The sequence below is a fragment of the Oryx dammah genome, unplaced genomic scaffold (assembly GCF_014754425.2).
Source record: "Oryx dammah isolate SB20612 unplaced genomic scaffold, SCBI_Odam_1.1 HiC_scaffold_17, whole genome shotgun sequence".
Classification (NCBI taxonomy): domain Eukaryota; kingdom Metazoa; phylum Chordata; class Mammalia; order Artiodactyla; family Bovidae; genus Oryx; species Oryx dammah.
In genome coordinates this window covers 41,927,606-41,948,115 of record NW_024070201.1, presented here as the reverse complement: position 1 = coordinate 41,948,115, position 20,510 = coordinate 41,927,606, and the positions used below count along the sequence as shown (strand labels likewise).

Sequence of the window (20,510 nt, the reverse complement as noted above, 5' to 3'; positions counted from 1 at the left end):
ATTATTATATGTGAAACAGATTGCCAGTCCAGGCTCGATGCATGAGACAGTGTGCTCAGGGCTGGTGCACTGGGATGACCCTGAGGGATGGGATGGGGAGGGACGTGGGAGGAGGTTCAGGATGGGGAACACATGTATACCCGTGGTAGATTCATGTCAATGTATGACAAAACCACCATGATATTGTAAAGTAATCAGCCTACAATTAAAAATAAAATAAAAAAAAAAACAAAAAACTCTGCCAACATGTGGTATTGCAATCTTTCTAATTTTAGCCATACTGGTGGTTATATAGGATTATCTCATAATGCTTTCAATTTGCATTTTTTGGATGACTGACACTGACTAGTTCATGTTTTTATTGACCATTTCCATATCTTACTTTGTGAAGTGTCTGTTTAAGCTGTCCATTTTCAAAAAATGGCTTGGCTTCTTAAGTTGTAGGAGTTCTTTATATAACCATGACATCAGTTCTTTGTCACATACATATTTTTGAATAATTTTTCCTAGTCTTCAATATTCATTTTCTTAATTCTGTCTTTTGATAAACATGTTTTAATTTCTATGAAGTATAATTATGTTTTTTTTTCTTTTTTTGGTCATCACTTTTTGTGACCTAAGAAACTTTTGCCAGTTATAGAAATTACAAGTGGCAAAAGATTCAATTAATAATTTTTTAAAAAAGGAAACTGTTGCTCATTCCCAAGTCATGAAACTATTCCATGCTTTCCCCTAAAAACTTTGTGGTTTTCTATTTTATGTTTATGTCTATGTTCTACCTCAATTAATCCTTGTGTCTGATATGAGGTAGAGGTTGAGGTTCACTTTCTTCCATATGGATATTCAGTTTTCCAGCACTATTTGTGGAAAAAACTTTCCTCCCTGATTGGATTACTTTGGTGCCTTTAACAAATTTCCCAGAAATGCAAGTCTAATTTCTGGGTGCCCTTTTCTGCTGATCTGTTTGACATGTCAGTATACACTATGTTGATTACTGTGGGTTGATAATAAGTCTTGAAACCAGGTAGGGTTAAGCCTCCAACTTGTTCTTATTCAAGATTAATTTGACCACTCTAAGTCTTCAGCATTTCTGCATAAATTTTGGAATCATCCAGTTAATTTCTAAGAAAAAGTTTGCTGCAATTCTTATTGGAATTGCATTCAGGCTACAGGTTGATTTGTGGAGAAGTGACATATTAATGATACTGGGTTTTCCATATTCTTTGATGTTTTACTTTACTGATTATATAATCTAAACTTATCTAGCCCTTTTGTTAGTTTCTTATTATCTGCTTACTTTGTATTCAATCCTTTATTTAAATATTTTAATTATTATATATTCAAATTGGATAATTCTAATATATAAAGCCTCTGAGGTCTTCAGTCTGTTTTTGTATGTTTCTGTTAACACTATTTCACACTGGCTCATTTCTTTGGTATTTGGTCATTTTAAAATTGTGACTTCACATCTTACTAAAGTTTATCAGTGGGAACACCGACTGCCTAAATTGGGGCTGAATTTAATAAATTCTACAAAAGATTTATATTGCTTCTTCTGGAGGCAAGGGTGAGGGGTATGCCACTGAAGAGGGATTATTTCATTCTTCTTCCAATGTCCTACCCTTAGGTAAATAAAGCTCTCAGGTTCAACCAGCTCTCTTACTGAAGAATTAAATGAGCTCATGTATCTGGTTTCCCCAACGGCTAAGTGCTCAGAATTTGGTTTTCCCTGCTTATTTTTTTCTTGAGAATAGAGGAGAGGTCTTTTAGAGATTTCCTTTTCTTCTTAGGAAAAACAATATATAAAAATCATGGGTTTTTGCTGTTGCAATTTTCTAAGATCTATTTCTACATTAGTGAGAGGGTCCCTCATACCCTGCAGTTTATTATAAGGCTGGAAATGGAGTACACAGCTGGGTTTTAAAGTTATAATCTACCATTAAAAGATCTTAGCTAAGACCTTACACATAAAAATTATATATCTGCTAAAATGAAAAGAGTTAAATCCATATTTTTGAAGAGATATATAGTAATCTCAGTTATAAAAAAACTAAAATAAGATCAGTTATTTGAGATAAGAAAATACATAGGAATAATCTATAATCTCCATAAACCAGTCCTTTAAAAAATCATCTTGGCACTGAAAGAACATGATAAACAAATAACCCCTTGGCAGTACTCATGTTCCATTTAATTTTCCCTTGAGGACAGAAACTACTAAAGTTTTTGAATCACTACCTAAAACTTAGTTCATTTAATGTTTCTATTTTAAAACACCAACACAGATGTTTGGCCTCTCTGCCTTGAAACTCTATGCTTTTGTAAAAAAATGTTCAGAATGTTATGTTAAATCCCCACAAGTACTGTAACAAGAATATAAATATTAATAAATCCCAAGTTGGTAAATAAGTAATTCATTAAAAGTATCACATATGAACTCATTTATAACTGAAAAGAGCCTCTCTATAATAGAACAAAGACAAGATCTAATTTTATGAAATACTGAATTACAAAACAGTAACAGCTCATTAGTGCAGGTGCATCTGGAAGCAGCAACAACAACAAACCCAAGCTTCCCCCCAACAGAATATGATTATTCAAATGAAAACGAGTATTTTTCTAGCCCAAAGGTACCTGGCTATTCTGTAATCAATTACTAATTGATTTATGCTAAAATTAAGTTTAGATAAAGCCTTCTAATTTAGTTCTTCAGTTAATTCAGTTCAGTCGTTCAGGCGTGTCTGACTCTTTGCAACCCCATGAACCCAGTTAATTACAGCACATAAAATACAAATGGAAAAGAGCCTCCTAAAATAGTTTTTTCAGTTTTATCACCAGGTATAGGGAACCAGGATATTATCTAACTTTAGGACTTCTGGTAACCTTGATCTCTTAATCAAATTCTTTTGTTCTCTGTAATGACAGTACCAAAGTAACTGAAACAAAGGAACAGAAGTAGCAAAAGACTTGTGATTTTTATGGCAAATGAATTATGTCTTATTCTTCTCATAAAGTTTCAATAATTTCCTTCCTACAAAAATGAGAATCCTTTTCTGTTACAAAAAATCCTTGTTATATGTTTTAGATAATTTAATTATGCTTATGTATATGTGTGTGTTTCAAGCAGAGCAAAGTTTAAATGGAAGTCAAAACTCTCCTAATCTATATATGTCAGAGATAACCATTACTAAGGATTTAGTGTAAATATCCTTCTAGATTTTCACTGGAGAAGGCAATGGCACCCCAGTCCAGTACTCTTGCCTATACATACCTACATACATGTAATTTTAGGTCAAAATAGAATTATATCTACCTTATGTACCCCTGGTGGCTCAGATGGTAAAGAATCTGCCTGCAATGTGAGAGACCTGGGTTCAATCCCTGGGTTGGGAAGATCTCCTGGAGGAGGGCATGGCAACCCACTCCAGTATTCTTGCCTAAGGAATCCCCATGGACAGAGGAGCCTGGCAGGCTACTGTCCATGGAGTCACAAAGAATCAGACATGATGACTAAGCACTACCTTATATATCTTCCTGTGTGCCCACCTGGCAATATGTAACAAGTTTTTTCCTATAGGTACATATTATAGAGCTACCTCTTTTATTTTAGTAGTGGAACAGTATTCCAAAGAAGTGTTCTACCATACTTACATTAATTTATGTTCAAATGGTAAACATTTAGGATGCTTTCAACTTTTGATATTATAAACTATTATAGCTAGTCTCTTATGCTCTAAAATAAGAATTTGTTTCCAGTAGAGATGAATTATCTCCTATCTTGTTAATTTGCTTTAACAAACCACAAAGTCCTTGTTACAAGATTACATTTTTCACGTATAACACGTGTACACCCGTGGTGGATTCATGTTGATGTATGGCAAAACCATACAGTATTGTAAAGTAAAATAAAAAAATAAAAAATAAATAAAATAAAAAGGAAGAAAAAAAAGATTACATTTTTCATTCCAGCTTTTAAGTTAGAATTTCTGAGAAAGATATTATCTGAAATGCATTTGAAAAGATAAATACACTCTGCAAAAAAATGTAACAGTAGTACCCTAAGACATTAATGTGAATAAATTATAAGGAAGACCTTAGTAGACATTTCTCCAAGGAAGACATACATATGGCCAAGAGGTACATGAAAAGATGCTCAACATCACTAATTATTAGAGAAATGTAGATCAAAACTTCTGCCTCACAGAATGGCCATCATAAAAAAATCCACAAATAATAAATGGTGGAGAGGACATAAAGAAAAGAGAACCCTCGTGCGCTATTGGTAGGAATGTAAATTGATACAGCCACTATAGAGAACAGTATGGGGGTTCCTTAAAAAACTAAAAATTGAACTACCATATAATCTACCTGCAATGAAGGAGACCCCAGGTCGATTCCTGGGTCAGGAAGTTACTCTGGAGAAGGGACAGGCTACCCACTCTAGTATTCATGGGCTTCCCTGGTGGCTCAGATGGTGAAGAATCTGCCTACAGTGTGGGAGACCTGGGTTCACTCCCTGGGTTGAAGACCCCCTGGAGGAGGGCATGGCAACTCACTCTTGCCTGGAGAATCCCTATAGACAGAGGAGCCAGGCAGGCTACAGTCCATGGGGTCACAAAGAGTCAGACACAACTGAGCGACTAAGCACAGCACACAGCACCATATAATCTAGCAATCCCAACATTTGCTGCAGCACTATTTACAATAGGGAGGATATGGAAGCAACCTAAATATCCATCAACAGATGAATAGATAGATAAGATGTGGTACATACAAACAATGGAATATCACTCAGCTATAAAAGGAACAAAATTGGGTCATTTGTACAGACAGGATGGACCCAGAGTCAGAGGGAAGTTAAGTCAGAATAAGCAACAAATATTGTATATTAATACATATATGTGGAATCTAGAAAAATGGTACAGATGAACCTATCTGCAGAGACGAAGATGTGGAGAATGGAAGCATGGGCATGGAGTGGGGGGCTGGGGCATGGATGAACTGGGAGGTGGGGACTGATGTATGTGCACCGCCATGTGTAAAACAGATAGCTAGTGGGAACCTGCTGTCCCTGTTGTATAATGTAGGGAGCTGAGCTTGGTGTTCTGGGATGGTTTAGAGGGGTGAGATGGAGGAGGTGGGAAGGAGGGTCAAGAGGGAGGGGATATATATATAAACAGATAGCTGATTCACTGTGTAGTACAACACTGTAAAGCAACTATAACCCAGGAAAAAAATGAAACAATTAACACCCATATGCATAGGTTAGAAAATAGATTATGAACTGAATAATTCATTTATCATTTGGATTACCCACCATTCATTGCCGTCTATTTTAACAGTACAACTGAAAACTGGCTGAAAAGGGATGACAAAAATATAGACATTAAGTAATATACAACTGAATGTTTCGAAGATGACTTTTCACTTCAGAAAGCTTACTTATAGAACTAGTAAAATAACCTAGTATTTTTCAAGAAAAAAAAAGAATAAAAAAAAACTTCTTAATATTTATGCTGAGCATACATACGTAGTGTTTCTAACAGAAATGCTACGAATATCAGTTCTTCATATTATCAGATATGGAAGGCTTAAGAACTTGAAATACTAGTAATTATTGAACTGCCTAGAGAAAAAAGTATTATTCTCAAATAAGAAGAGATGTCTGAAAGACTAAAAGTTACCTGTAGAGTACAGTTCATCATCCTTATTATGTAGTCAAACTGCTGATGATCTAATATTGCTCGGTTCTGCTGAACATGTAAACCCAGCTCATCAGTGAGACACTGTCTTGCTGCCTTTCCTTTAAGGGCTCTCAGTGCAGCAGGAAGGGTCTGAGGACATAAGAGGCAGACATGAACAAGAGGTTTCACTGGAAAAAAAATAACTTTAAATCAGCTAACTCATGCATATTCTGTAAACCATTTAACAGAGCTATTAGAATTAGAAAAGAGTTGATTTGCTGTTAAGGACAACATGGATTTATAGTGATTTTTTAAATTTGTAAGGCAGCATGAAAATAAACAGGACTAGTTTATGTGATACATTAAAAAAAACATTAAACTTCATTAAAAAAAAAACAATTTATCAAAACTGTGGCCACCAAAATAACTACTGCTTCAGATTCTGAGTCAAAACCATGGATACTTGACATGTTCTTTCAATAACTGGCCACATCTCCGTGGCAAGAATAGAAGGAAAAACTAAAATGACAAGAAGCATGGGTGATTTTATTCTTTTATAGTGATTAGCAACTTAATCACTACTCAGTTTTAACTTATGACTGGAAAATTCTGCAATCCCTTCTATTTCAAAAGTATAATTAAGAAGGAAAAAACTCAGAGCAACAAATAGAAATCTCTAGGTTTACATACTAAAACTCTTCCACTTCCTCACCCACAAGAATGCCTCTTCCAGTTCACCTTTAGAGCCTGATTTACTTTACATAAAGTAGTATTAACAATAGGCTTATTTAACTTTGAAAATGTAAAATAAGAACAAAGGAGCAAATAAGAAGGAAGGAAAAAGACTGAGAGTAGGAGGTCCTAATATTGTTACAAGGGGCACAAGAAACAGTGTGAAAGTTGAAAGCAAGAGAAGCAAAAGAAAGTCCATTTAATACTTCAATCATAAGAAAAAATGGATTCCAAAAAACTCAAAATACAGACTTGAGGGTCATTAAGTGGATAAAAACTTTGTTTCACAAGCTTTACTAGCCCCATGTAATAAATGCTCAGAACAATGACAAGTCACTAAGAAAAGGTGACATTAATGTTTAATATGTTTTATTAAAGAAGGCAAGAAAATGTGCTATTAAAGCACACGTTAAGGGCATATTTAAATGAAGACCACAATTTTTATAATTCATTACTTGTTTTAACTAGATTTTTTGTAATAAATAAAATTATATTTTAAATGTTTTTAAGTCTCTTAAAAGTGAAAGAGGATGTGAAAGTGAAAGTGAAAGAGGAGAGTGAAAAAGTTGGCTTAAAGCTCAACATTCAGAAAACGAAGATCATGGCATCACTTCACAGCAATTAGATGGGGAAACAGTGTAAACAGTGGCTGACTTTATTTTTTGGGGCTCCAAAAATCACTGCAGATGGTGACTGCAACCATGAAATTAAAAGACGCTTACTCCTTGGAAGGAAAGTTATGACCAACCTAGACAGCATATTGAAAAGCAGAGACATTACTTTGCCAACAAAGGTCCGTCTAGTCAAGGTTATGGTTTTTCCAGTAGTCATGTATGGATGTGAGAGTTGGACTATAAAGAAAGCTTAGCACTAAAGAATGGATGCTCTTGAACTGTGGTGTCGGAAAGACTCTTGAGAGTCCCTTGGACTGCAAGGAGATCCAACCAGTTCATCCTAAAGGAAATCAGTCCTGAGTGTTCATTGGAAGGACTGATGTTGAAGCTGAAACTCCAATACTTGGGCCACCTGATGCAAAGAAGCGACTCATTGGAAAAGACCCTGATGCTGGGAAAGACAAGGCAGGAGGAGGAGGAGATTGCAGAGGATGAGATGGTTGAATGGCATCACTGACTCAATGGAGATGAGTCTGAGTAAACTCCTGTAGTTGGTGATGGACACGTTGGCCTGCAGTGCTGCGGTCCATGGGGTCGTGAAGAGCTGGACACGACTGAGCGACTGAACTGAACTGACTGAAGTTTCTAAATAATATGCCAAAATAGAATTTAAAGAAAAATGTTTAAAAGTTTCAGGGGGGAAATGACTATCAATATTTTGGGCTTGGCTAAGATTTTAAATATTAGACACTATTCATTTAAAGTGATAAAAACAATGAAAGAATACTTTATAAAGAAAAGGGATGGAAATAGAGGAGAGGTCAGTTGGCAAGCTAAACACAGAAATCTGAAAGGGACATGATGAATGTTTACTTGGGAATGATGGCATTTTATTACCTTTTCAGTCTCCAATGTTTTATTTTCAAATATGAATGAAATGCAGTTTCTAACAACTTCCAATCTCTGTGCACTGTTGAAAACTGTTGTCACTTTATCCATTATTGAAACTATTAAAGGAATATAACACAAATTAAATTCCTTTAGCAATAATAAAAGCAAGGGGAATATTACTATTTACAGTTTATATGACTCTGTTTACATGACAAACACTTAAGCCTTTATTTCCCCCTCATTACATGACACTGAAGGTACTTCATCACTTTGATTACACTTCTACGTTGTGAAGTGACAGGCTAATCAATAGCTTATTGAGGATAATTTCACAGGTTAGATCCTAATACTGTACTTAACTCTTATACAAATTAATTCATGTTGCACAGTAAAATTTTATTAAGCAAAGATAAACATCACTTTTTTTAAACCATTAGTTGTAAACAAACAGACTAGAAATGTGTCAGGTAGAAGATCATGACCAACACAGCTAATGCTCATATACAAGAGGACTGACTACTAACAGGAAAAGAAGCTGATATTTCTAACATATTACCAAAGAAAAACCACATACCACAAAAAATTAGGTTCTAAAAATCCGAGTACAGGTGACCTGAAGAAGCACTGCACACAAACAAAAGTGATCATGGCCAAAGAATTGCTTTACAAATTTGGGAGAGTCACTTTTCGGTTCTGCGAACTTAGTACCTGTCAACTTTACAAGATTGGATAATTCTAGTGTGCTACATAAGCTAAAATTACTTAAAACAAATGTAACTTATTAAAAGAATACTAGAAGATATAAATTAAATCAGTATTCATTAAATAAAAAGTATAATTTCACAAAGAACTACACAATATCATTTGTACAAATCAGGTAGTAGCTTATTATAATTCTTAAGCCTTATATTTTATGATTGCTCTTACCTAACAAGAAAAACCATAATACCATACTCTTGGCCTTCCTTTCATTTCATTAATATGAAATTTTACATTCTTAAAACAATTTTTTAAACTTAAAATTTCTGAAATAATTATGAGCTTACACAGAGTTACAAATTAGTACAGAGAAGATCCATGTACTTCACACCCAACTTCCCCAAATGGTGGTATCTTATCTAACTATAGTGCTTTACCAGAATCAGGAAATCAATCTTACTTGGTTTTTACTAGTTCTCTTGAAATCATTTAAAATTATGTAACAGTAATGACCATGATGGTAAAACAGATTATTTCATATGACTTTCTCTGTCTGAAATGTGCATTCTTTATTTTGTACTCTGGAGCTTTCCACATGTGGAGGTCTGTGGCATAGACAGAAACTGAAATTGATCTATATTTAGAGTAGAAAATGTCTTAGTCTCCAAGTAAGACCACATACTTTAGAGAGCAACATATTTAACCTATTTTTATAAATTTTTAATTCTAAAATTTCTTTCATAGCATTTTAAAGTTTCTTTAGGATGAACCATTAAAAATTCCACCTTTTTAAATAATGAATCTGTTTACCATCTGGAAATTATTACTTTCCTTTGGAGACTATGACTTAGTTTATTCCCAGGATAAAGTTCTTCACTTAGAGATGATATATCAGGGATTAGCCAAATCCTCAGCTGCAGCATTCTAATACTACCTTTCTAACAGTTGATAACAACTCTGGTTTATGGGTGTTCAACTTTTCAGGTCTTCCTTCTTAAGGTTTCGGCTTTCAAATGCTATTTTTAGCAGTTTATCATTACTCTGGCACCTCTGAGGAATAGCTGGAAAGTAATTAACTTAAAATGTGAATGGTTCTTAAAGTGACATAGCAATTCTACACTCATATTAAATGGGTATCATGTAAGATGAAACATTCATACTTTAAAAATTTTAATGCAATGAAAATCCTGATTCTGATCAATTTAAATGAATCAGAAAGTTGGACAGAGGTCCCTGCATTCATCCTTCACTCATTCATTCATCATTCTTTCATCTGTTTGTTCATTCATTCATTTTGGTTTCATAGGCAATCCATGCAGGGACAAATACTGAGTCATATGTATTTCTCTCACTGACTAAAATGAGAGATTCCATATGCATATAAAATATTTGATGTTGACTGAAAATGAAGTAAAGAGATTATACAAAAATAATACTGAGACAAGGCTACAGTTCAAGCAGATAAAAATTTAAACCAACTTCATGTGTGTATTTAAAGAAAGTATTCAACTGAGTTATGAATACCCTTCAAAAAGTAACTACCCTAACACACTGGCTTCTCTATTTTCTTCTCCATGTGAAAGTATGATCAACACTTAAGTATAAGCTGGTAATATGTAGGGAAATTACAGCAAATTAGCATTATTAAGTAAATAATAAGTAATATTCACATTACTATATAATATCCCTGACCAGGGATCAAAGCTGAGCCTCCTGCATTGGGAGCATGGAGTCTTAGCCAATGGATCACCAGGGAAGTCCCTGTGTCTTATATCTTGATTAAAAGTTTACCTTTAAAACAAATGGATAAATACATACCAACAGGTGGACCTGCAGGCACAACACATTTCTTTTCCACTCTTGAAGCAGGAGGTGCATTCTGATTCTTAGCAAGATTTTCCTGTATTAATTCCTGTACCCGAGTTTCATTAATTTTGGGAAAAGGAAGAATATGAACTCGCAAGTGGGATCCTTCTGTTGGGCGTGGAACTTTCTGAAATGCCATATGAGGGTTTGGATTCTCCTGCAATATTAAACATAGGTAAGATTATTCAAAAGTTAAAATAACAATGGCAGATCGTTGGCCAGAGGGACAGAAACTGAAATCAGACAGGTGAGAGACTGTATACACATTCAGCCATAAAATACAGAGTCCTGGAATACATGAGCTACCAGCAGCATCTGATACAGCTGACTGATCACTCTTTTCCTCTTCAACACACACTTTCTTCACTTGGTTTGTAAATTTCTTGCTACATCTTTGTCTATTTTTTATCTCCCTAATCTCTTAACTATGTGACTACCCCAGGGCTCAGACCACAGGCCTCTTTTCTATTTACATTTACTTCCTTGGTGATAACCTACAGTCTCGTATTTTTAACTACAAGAACACCAATGATTCACAAATTTTGGTCTCCAAATAAGTGTCCTCCTGGACTCCATATCCATATATTCAACAATCCGCAAATACTGTTTCCACTTGGATTTAAAATAACATCTAGAATATATGTTCAAAATGAACATTTAGTATTCACCTCCTTCAAAATTGCTATCTACAGTCTTCCTCACTTCAGTACATGGCATATTTATTTCTTCCAATCACTTCAGTGAAAAACTTAAGAGTAATCATTAATGCCTTTCTCTAATACCCCATTATCCATTCCTGTGCAAACCTTTAACTTGTATCTTTAAACTATGTCTATAACCTGACCACTTTTCAACACACCTTGGTTTAAGTCAAAGTTTAAGGCAAATCTTTAACTTGTGTCTTTAAACTATGTCTATAACCTGACCACTTTTCAGCATACCTTGGTTTAAGTCAGCATCTCTTTCATATTGCTCAGAACAGTCTCCTAACCTGTCTCTCTGTTCTACCCTTGCTCCCACTCTCACTCTATTTTTAACACTGCAGACAGAGTGATCTAGTTAAAGCATGTCAAATTATTATCTACTTGTTCGTAATGAGTGGGACAAGATGTTGAACACATATCAGGACTGTATTAGTTAAATTAATTGTGTCAGCTAATATTTTCATAGACCCTCGGAGTTGGCATGGAGTTTTATCCAGCCACTACTTACGTACAATTATACTTCAAATACTACAGGCAGAGTGGAATCCATACTTTTTACAAAGTTCCATATGAAAGGCTGCTGTACAATCATTCTTAGGCCAACTCTTGCATTTACCATTCGGTGAAACCAGAAAATTTCTTTTTCCTTCTGAACCTACATTATTTATGTTGTACATTAAGCTCCATATTGCCCTACATATTTTCTGGACAGTTAGAATGGCCAACCAGCATCATCTACCAGAGCTGCTCCCCACAATTCTTTCTGATTATTTGGCCCAGACCCAGATAAATGAAACGCAGGATCATAGTAGAAGATAAAGGGAGCATATGTCAGTAACAGAGTGGAAATAATACTCCTTTAAGTGTCAGAAAGCCTGGGTTCTAGTTTTTGCTCTATTCATTATGTGATACTGGATAAACAACTTTGCCTAAGTCTATAAAGGCATGCCTTATTTTCTTGCACTTCACTTCACTGAGCTTCATCAGTTCAGTTCAGTCGCTTAGTCGTGTCTGACTTTTTGCGACCCCATGGACTGCAGCACGCCAGGCTTCCCTGTCCGTCACCAACTCCCGAAGTTTACTCAAAGTCATGTCCATTGAGCTATCCAACCATCTCATCCTCTGTCGTCCCCTTCTCCTCCCACCTTTAATCTTTCCCAGCATCAGGGTCTTTTCAAATGAGTCAGTTCTTTGCATCAGGTGGCCAGAATACTCGAGTTTCAGCTTCAGCATCTGAGCTTCATAGTTACTACTTTTTTCACAAACTGAAGGCTTGTGACAACCCTATGTCAAACAAGTCTATTAGCACCATTTTTTTCCAATAGCATTTGTTCACTTTGTGTTTCTGTGTCATGTTTTGGTAATTCTCATATTTCAAACTTTTTCATTATTATATTTGTTAAGGTGATCTGTGGTCAGGGATCTTTGATGTTATTATTGCAAAAAGATTATGACTTACTGAAGGCTCACATGATGGTTAGCATTTTTTTAAACAACAATAGTATTTTTAAATTAAGGCACATACATTGTTTCTTTTAGATACAAATACTATAGCACACAACAGACTACAGTATAGTGTAAACACAACTTTTATACACACTGGGAAACCAAAAAATTCACATGACTCACTTTATTGTGATACTTGCTTTCCTTCAACTCACAGTATTTCCAAGTGCCTATACTTACACTTCTCTTAAAAGATTCCTGAGATGGTGAAATCAGATCAAAAACTTGTTTCTGCCAAAGAAGCCCTCATATACATTTTGTATTCCCCCTAATATATAAAGATATATTAGCAAAGACAGAAAAAAATAAGTAAATTCCTAAGCCAAGTCTTCACAATCACCACTATCTAAACTATATGCTGAAGAAACTGTTCCAAAATTACACCAGATTAACACCAATATCACTGGTCTGGAGTTTCTGAAATTGCCCTTTCCAAAAGCAGTATGTTTGTTCTCTGTTCTTTAAATACAATATCTAAGATATTTTATCTTCTCAAAAATTATACATATACATTTTCTAAAACTCATTGGACAGATAATTCTTTCATGCTGGGGAGGTAATTCATGTGAATTTTGAGTTTTGAGTCATTTAAAGTATATTTGTCACTACTTCTGTTTTTATATATACTTATTTTCTTTATAATAAAATTAAAACTAAATATATTTCCTATGATGTAAATAATATTTATTAAAGTGAATTTTAAAACATGGAAAAATAAAAGTAAAAAAGAAATCTTAGTGATAATAGTATCTTTTCTAGCATATTTTATCTCTCTCTCTCACTACATATTCTTCTATCTTATTCCAAAAATAACTTAAAGTGGTTTACAAAAATAAAGATACACATATTGATTGCTTCTAGTCAAAAATTCAGTAATGTTACAGGTTCATTCTAAACTGCATAAGCAAGACTGAAGATCTAAAAATAGTCAAGGGAGTTCTGAAGAAGAGTAAATGGAGAAGTCAAACTCTCCAGATTATGAAACTTATATTAACCTTTAATAATTAATACAGTATGGTAACTAGTATCACTGAGGGTTAAAGGGCTAATGAAATCAAGAAGCCCAGAAACAGGACTATGAGTGAAAATGTGATACAGATGGGAGGCACTATAATTCAGAAGGAAAAGTTAAAACAGTTCAATGAAAGAGGGTAATACAACAAAGCATTTTTAGCTCATGGTCTCTGATGTCAGACTGCCTAGATTAAACCCTAACTTAGCCACTCACTAGTAGTGTGACCTAGTATAGTATCAATTCTCTTCCTACTTGTGTTTTAGTTTCCTCATCTGTAAGGAAGATAATAATACAATACCTACTTCATAAGGTTCTTGTGAGAGTGGAACAAATTATTATAGGAAAGCTTTATAACACACACACACATATTTCCCCTGAATAAATCTAAAGCTCTTTTCCAAAAGTCTAGAGTATATTCATCTGAAAAACGTTATCACTGCATATTCTATGGCATGACACCAAGCTTCTAAAACTAAAACCCCACTTCTTTTTCCATCATATCATCCATCTATTCCCATATATTCCCATCATATCACCAGCTACTTATATTTTAACAACAACAGTATTCAATAAGGGTTTAAAAAAATCGCTTATTAGAGAAAAGATATAGCTATTCGTCACTAATAGTGTTTTTCTTCTCAGAACCAAATCCATGCACAATTTAGAACAATAAGCATCTAAAACAAATATCACTTTAAAACGAAGTTCACATTCTTTAGTTGTACAGATAGTCTTCATAAAATTCAAATTTTGGGTTAAAGTTACTGAAAAATAATATATTTAACTGTATTTAGAAAATTCAAGAAAGGTTCATGCCCCAAGATCTAGTATAACACAATTTGGTTTTCTGGCTGCCGTATCTGTACACTGCTGCCCTCTAACGGGCAGTATGGTAATTATAAAGGACCACATTCACCAACTCGCACCCAGCTTGGTCATATAATGACTTCAGAGAAGACAGCAGAAATGAGAGACATTTTAAGGCTGGTTGAACTCTGTATGTTCTTGGAAACATGTGATCTTATTTATAACTCCAAATGAATTTAGAACAATCCCTTGAAGACTACTGAGCTCATTAAAAACCGCAGACAAATTTCATTGTTTAATCACCATGTTGAAATAAGAAAATGAATTATTTTCCAATAGAACAAAGAAACAGGCAAATGGTCATCTTTGATTTTCGAGAAGTGCAAATATAAAGTAATAACTAAGGATTTAGACAACTACATACTTAAGGTGAACATAATTCTGTCCAAAGCAACAAGTTGGCAAAATGTACTATTGTTTAGAGGAAATTTTAAAGTTGGATAATGATTTTCAAGAAGTGAGCTCTGTAATCCTGCTTTTTGAGAATACTCTATTAATGGGAAGTACAATGATTTTCTCAGACTTGAAAAACTGACACATAAACCATCTGGTCTGGAAACACGGATTTTTCTTTTGGCAAACTAAATGAGAATATGCCTAGGGCTTACAGAAAACAAGGCTGAGAAAGCATTTCAAATAAAAGCAGAACAAAACAAAAAGGCCCAAACTCTACTGGAAATTCAAAGTAGGCACACTGGGGAAAAAAACTTCTCCCACACTGGTCTCAACAATGAATGATAAATCAATGTGTCTCTATCAGAGGCTACCAAGTTTCCCATTAGTTTAGGTATTTAATAATTATTTAATGTGCACCAATCATATCTAGAGCTGTTATACAAATTCTCAAAAATCCATTCAAATACAGCCAAAACAAAACTATCATTGGACTGAATTGTTAAACACTGACAAAATGGACTTTTTGGACTTGCCTGACTGTGAACACATTTGCTAGAATGAAACATCCTCAATTTTCCATCTCACAGGCCTTTCAATGATCACCGAACAGAATTAATAGCTCATCCTTAATACAAAGAAATCTGTTGTATGACTTTAATATTTTAAGTGCTGGCTGCCCTAATTCAAGGTTTATTGACCTTGACACTATCGACATTTTGAGGTAGATAATTCTTGTTTGGCAGTGAGGGGTGGGGAAAAGCGGGTGTCTTGTATATTGTAAAATGTTCAGAAGCATCGTTGGCTTCTAATTAACTATATGCCAGTAGTATACTCTCTGGTTTTGACTACCAAAAAATGTCTCCAGACACTGCCAAATTTCTAGGGGAACAGTTTGCCCCTGTTAGAACAACTGCTCTATTTATGACTCTAGAATGGAGGCTGCATGTTCTAAGACATGTATCCTTTTTACAAATATCAAAAGAGCACAAGTGACTAGCTAAGATATCTAATACTCTCACACAGCTGCTGGCATGCAAATTAAGGCCATAAAAGATAAAACTAAAAACCTATTAAAATGGCTAAAATTAAAACAACTGAGTACACCAAGTGTTGGTGAAGATGCAAGGCAAACAGAACTCTCATATATTACTGCTGGGAATGCAAAATTGTAGAGATTCTTAAGAAAACAGTCTGGAAATTTTTTATAGAGTTATCATCTTGTTGCAACTTTTCTAGCAATCTATTCCTAGTTACTCACTCAAGAGAAATAAATATGTTCACATAAAAATCTGTCAGATTGATTATATTCTTTGCAGCCAAAGATGGAGAAACTCTATACTGTCAGCAAAAACAAGACCTGGGCTAACTGTGTCTCAGATCATGAGCTCCTTACTGAAAACTTCAGACTTAAAGAAAGTAGGGAAAATACGAGACCATTCAGGTATGACCCAAATCAAATCCCTTATGATCTTACAGTGGAGGTGACAAATCGATTCAAGGGATTATATCTCGTAGACAGACTGCCTGAAGAACTATAGACAGAAGTTCATAACACTGTATAGGAGGCTGTGACCAAAACCACCCCAAAGAAAAAGAAATCCAAGAACGCAAAATGGTTGTCTGAGGAAACTTTACAAATAGCTGAGAAAAGAAGAGATGTGAAAAGTAAAGGAGAAAGGGAAAGATACAAGCAACTAAATGCAGAGTTCCAAAGAATAACAGGAGAGGTAAGAGAGCTTTCTTAAATGAACAATGAAAAGAAATAGAGGAAAACGATAGAATGGGAAAGACTAGAGATCTCCTCAAGGAAACTGGAGATACCAAGGGAACTTTTCATGCAAAAGATGGGCACAATAAAGGACAGAAATGGCAAGCACCTAACAGAAGTAGAAAAGATTAAGGAGAGGTGGCAAGAATACACAAAAGAACTGTACAAAAAAAGTCTTAAACTGCCCAGGAGAAACACAATGATGTGGTCACTCTCACCTAGAGTGAGGTGTGAAGTCAAGTGGGCCTTATGAAGCATTACTGAGAACAAAGTTGGTGAAGGTGATGGAATTCCAGCTGAGCTATTTCAAATCCTAAAAGATGCTGCTGTAAAAGTGCTGCACTCAATATGCCAGCAAATTTGGAAAACCCAGCAGTGGCCACAGGACCGGAAAAGGTCAATTTTCAATCCAATCCCAAAGAAAGGCAATGCCAAAGAATGTTCAAACTACCACAGGATTGCATTCATTTCACAGCTAGCAAGGTCATGCTCAAAATATTTCAAGCTAGGCTTTAATAGTATGTGAACTGAGAACTTCCAGATGTACAAGCTGGATTTAGAAAAGGCAGAGGAACCAGAGATCAAATCACCAACATCAGCTGGATCATAGAAAAAGCAAGAGAATTCCAGAAAAATATCTACTTCTGCTTCATGGACTATGCTAAAGCCTTTGACTCATAGATCACAACAAACTGTGGAAAATTCTTAAAGAGGTGGAATAGCAGACCACCTTACCTGCTTCCTGAGACAGCAGGTATGCAGGTCATACCTGTATGCAGGTCAAAAAGCAAGTTAGAACAGGATATGGAACAATGGAGTGGTTCAAAATTGAGAGAGAAGTACATCAAGACTGTGTATTATCACCCTGCTTATTTAACTTATATGTAGAGTACATCATGCAAAAAGCCAGGCATGATGACTCACAAGCTGGAATCAAAATTGCCAGGAGAAATATCAACAATTTCAGATATGCAGATGATATCACCCTAATGGCAGAAAGCAAAGAGGAACTAAAGAGCATATTGATAAGGCTCAAAGAGAAGAGTGAAAAAGCTGGCTTAAAACCAACATTCAAAAATTAAGATCATGGCATCTGGTCCCATCACTTTATGGCAACTAGATGAGGATAAGTGGAAACAGTGGCAGATTTTATTTGCTTGGGCTCCAGAATCACTGTAGATGGTGAGTGCAGCCATGAAATTAAAATACGCTTGCTCCTTGGATGAAAAGCTATGACAAGCTAGACAGCATATTAAAAAGCAAAGACATCACTTTGCTAACAATAGTCTGAGAGTCAAGGGTAAGATTTTTCCAGTAGTCATGTATAGATGTGAGAGTTGTACCAGAAAGAAGGGTGAACAAAGAATTGATGCTTTTGAATTATGGTTCTGGAGAAGACTCTTGAGAGTTCCTTGGACAGCAAGGAGATCAAACCAGTCAATCCTAAAGGAAATCAACTCTGAATATTCATTGGAAGGACTGATGCTGAAGCTCCAATAATCTGGAGTCCAATACTTTGGCTACCTGATGCAAAGAGCTGACTGACTGATAAAGACCCTGATGCTGGGAAAGATTGAGGGTAGGAGGAGAAGGGAGTGACAGAAGATAAGTTGGTTGGATAGCCATCACTGACTCAAAGGACATGAGTTTGAGCAAACTCTGGGAGATACTGAAGGACAGGAAAGCCTGGCATGCTACAGTCCATGGGGTTGCAAATAGCTGGACATGGCTTCGTGATTGAACAACAAAAATCTTTGAACATGTTTAGGGTGGTTTTACTCACAACTGCCAAAATTTTCCTTCATTTGCTTAACAGATAAATAAAACTTTGATTAGCCATACAATGGAATAGTGCTCAACAATAAAAGGGACTAACTGATTCACGCAGTGACAGGAATGAGTGTGAAATGCCTTATGCAAAGAGAAACCAAACTAAAAAAACTACATAATGATACTATTAAAAAGGCAAAAACTAACTACAGAGACAGAAAACAGATCAGTTGTCAAGAGTCTGAAGTGAGACAAGGATGTGACTATATCGGAGTATTAACAAAATCTGGGGGAAGACAGAAATGTTCGATGCCCTTAGTGTTGTGGTGATTGCATAACTAGATTCATTTGTCACAATCTACCTATTGTACTTTAAAAACAGTAAATTTTACTATATGTAAATTATGTCACAGTAGATCTGATTTAAAAATGAACAAACTAAATAGGATGGAAGAACGAATTTGATTTTTATGCTTTGGGTTGAGGGCCTCATTTTATCATGACAATTTAAGTGTTTATGTTTTAACTTTAAGATGAAAGATGATTGCAATATTTTACTTCTTTCCTATAAAAACAACAATAAGAAATCCCTTTATTCACCGTTGGCAAAGAGTACAAATATCATCAGTTTAGATCAAATGTGCCTAGTAGTGAAATTAACTTTCTGCAGAAATGTAAAGGAAACAGACCTAATTGATTTAGAATGACTATTCCTGCATTTGGGCTTTCTTTTCTCATTAGAATTTTCAAACTTATTTGTTTCAGTGCTGGGCAATGAAATACCTATTAAACACAAATAGAAATCTCATATTATAAGAAAGTCCAAGTCCTCTCATTTTTCCTTTAATTTTCAAGAAAACAGACAAGTTACACAATCTAGCAAATGATTATGTACTACCACAGATGCAAAACAAATGAGAAAAACTGCACTATGTAAAACAGCAAAACACATGTCCAATTGATTTCTTGATGCCTTGGAATCAATGCTTATAAAGTTCTTGTTCTGGATTATTTTAATATTCTCATTTTACATTCAGCTAGTTGATTATTATAAATGTATACTAAGACTCATAGAGAAAGAGCAGTGCAGGAGTTAAATATGCTGTCAGCAAAGATGACAAATATGCAGACATCAAACATTCTGAAAACCAAAATAAGCAGTCAGTATTATCAACTGGGCCTGGAAAGAAAAACTGTACCAGTATATGGCCAATGAAAATGTTCATGGTATAACTTTGGAACACTTATACATTTGCTAATGGATTTATTTGTTTTCCTTCTTTATTCCACCTCCTCTTTCACCTCCCAAACTCATCAGAAACTTTTAATTATTTAGGAAGCTCCAGAAAGTTAAAAGAGCAGCTAAACCCAGCAATTCATCCTACTCACATCTACTCACATTCCTGCTCTCTGAATAGCACAATAAAGGAGTAGTGATAAGAAAGTGAACAATTAAGGTTCATATCTGAGGTACTTCAAAGGGAAGTAGGAGAGAGAGGCTAGATACACATACCAGATTTCAGTGCTACAAAGTATTTACAAACAACTGAGTGGAATAACCAGGTTTCAATTCTAAACCAATAATAAGGAAACAGTCAAATTATGTGGTTGGCTTTTGCTTACCAAAAGGGAATTTTAGAAGTGTGATGATTTTTAAAAAAATGACTAGTTAAAAATAGAACCATCTGGATTATTTTCCTTGCATTGAGACCATCCTTCCTCCCTCCCCTCAGCTTCCTGTACAATCCAAGAAAGTAACTTTACCATCGTGACTGCTTTTTAACTTTAAGTATTTATTTTAGGAATGTTAGGACCATCATGAACTTTAGAATCACAGAACTAAAAGGAATCTCATAAAGTCTGCTGACAGTCCACCGGGATATTCTCAAATACTCATTCATCATATACGTGTATCCTCTTCTCAAGGATATTAGTGGAATCTTGTACCTAGAAAATGCCTGGAACTAGTATGTGCCTGGAGAAGGCAATGGCACCCCA

At 35.1% G+C, this 20,510-nt stretch overlaps 1 protein-coding gene across 2 annotated transcripts in view; it reads right to left on the bottom strand.

The window, feature by feature from the left end:
* SBF2 (SET binding factor 2) overlaps positions 1 to 20,510 on the bottom strand; it is a 488,940-nt gene that overhangs the window by 182,265 nt on the left and 286,165 nt on the right. For both annotated transcript variants that reach the window (XM_040258399.1, XM_040258400.1), the window contains exons 14-16: positions 10,439 to 10,643; positions 7,928 to 8,037; positions 5,685 to 5,834 (exon numbers count right to left, since the gene is read on the bottom strand). In XM_040258399.1, the coding sequence (XP_040114333.1) occupies positions 5,685 to 5,834; positions 7,928 to 8,037; positions 10,439 to 10,643 (465 nt within the window). The remainder of the gene's footprint in view (positions 1 to 5,684; positions 5,835 to 7,927; positions 8,038 to 10,438; positions 10,644 to 20,510) is intronic.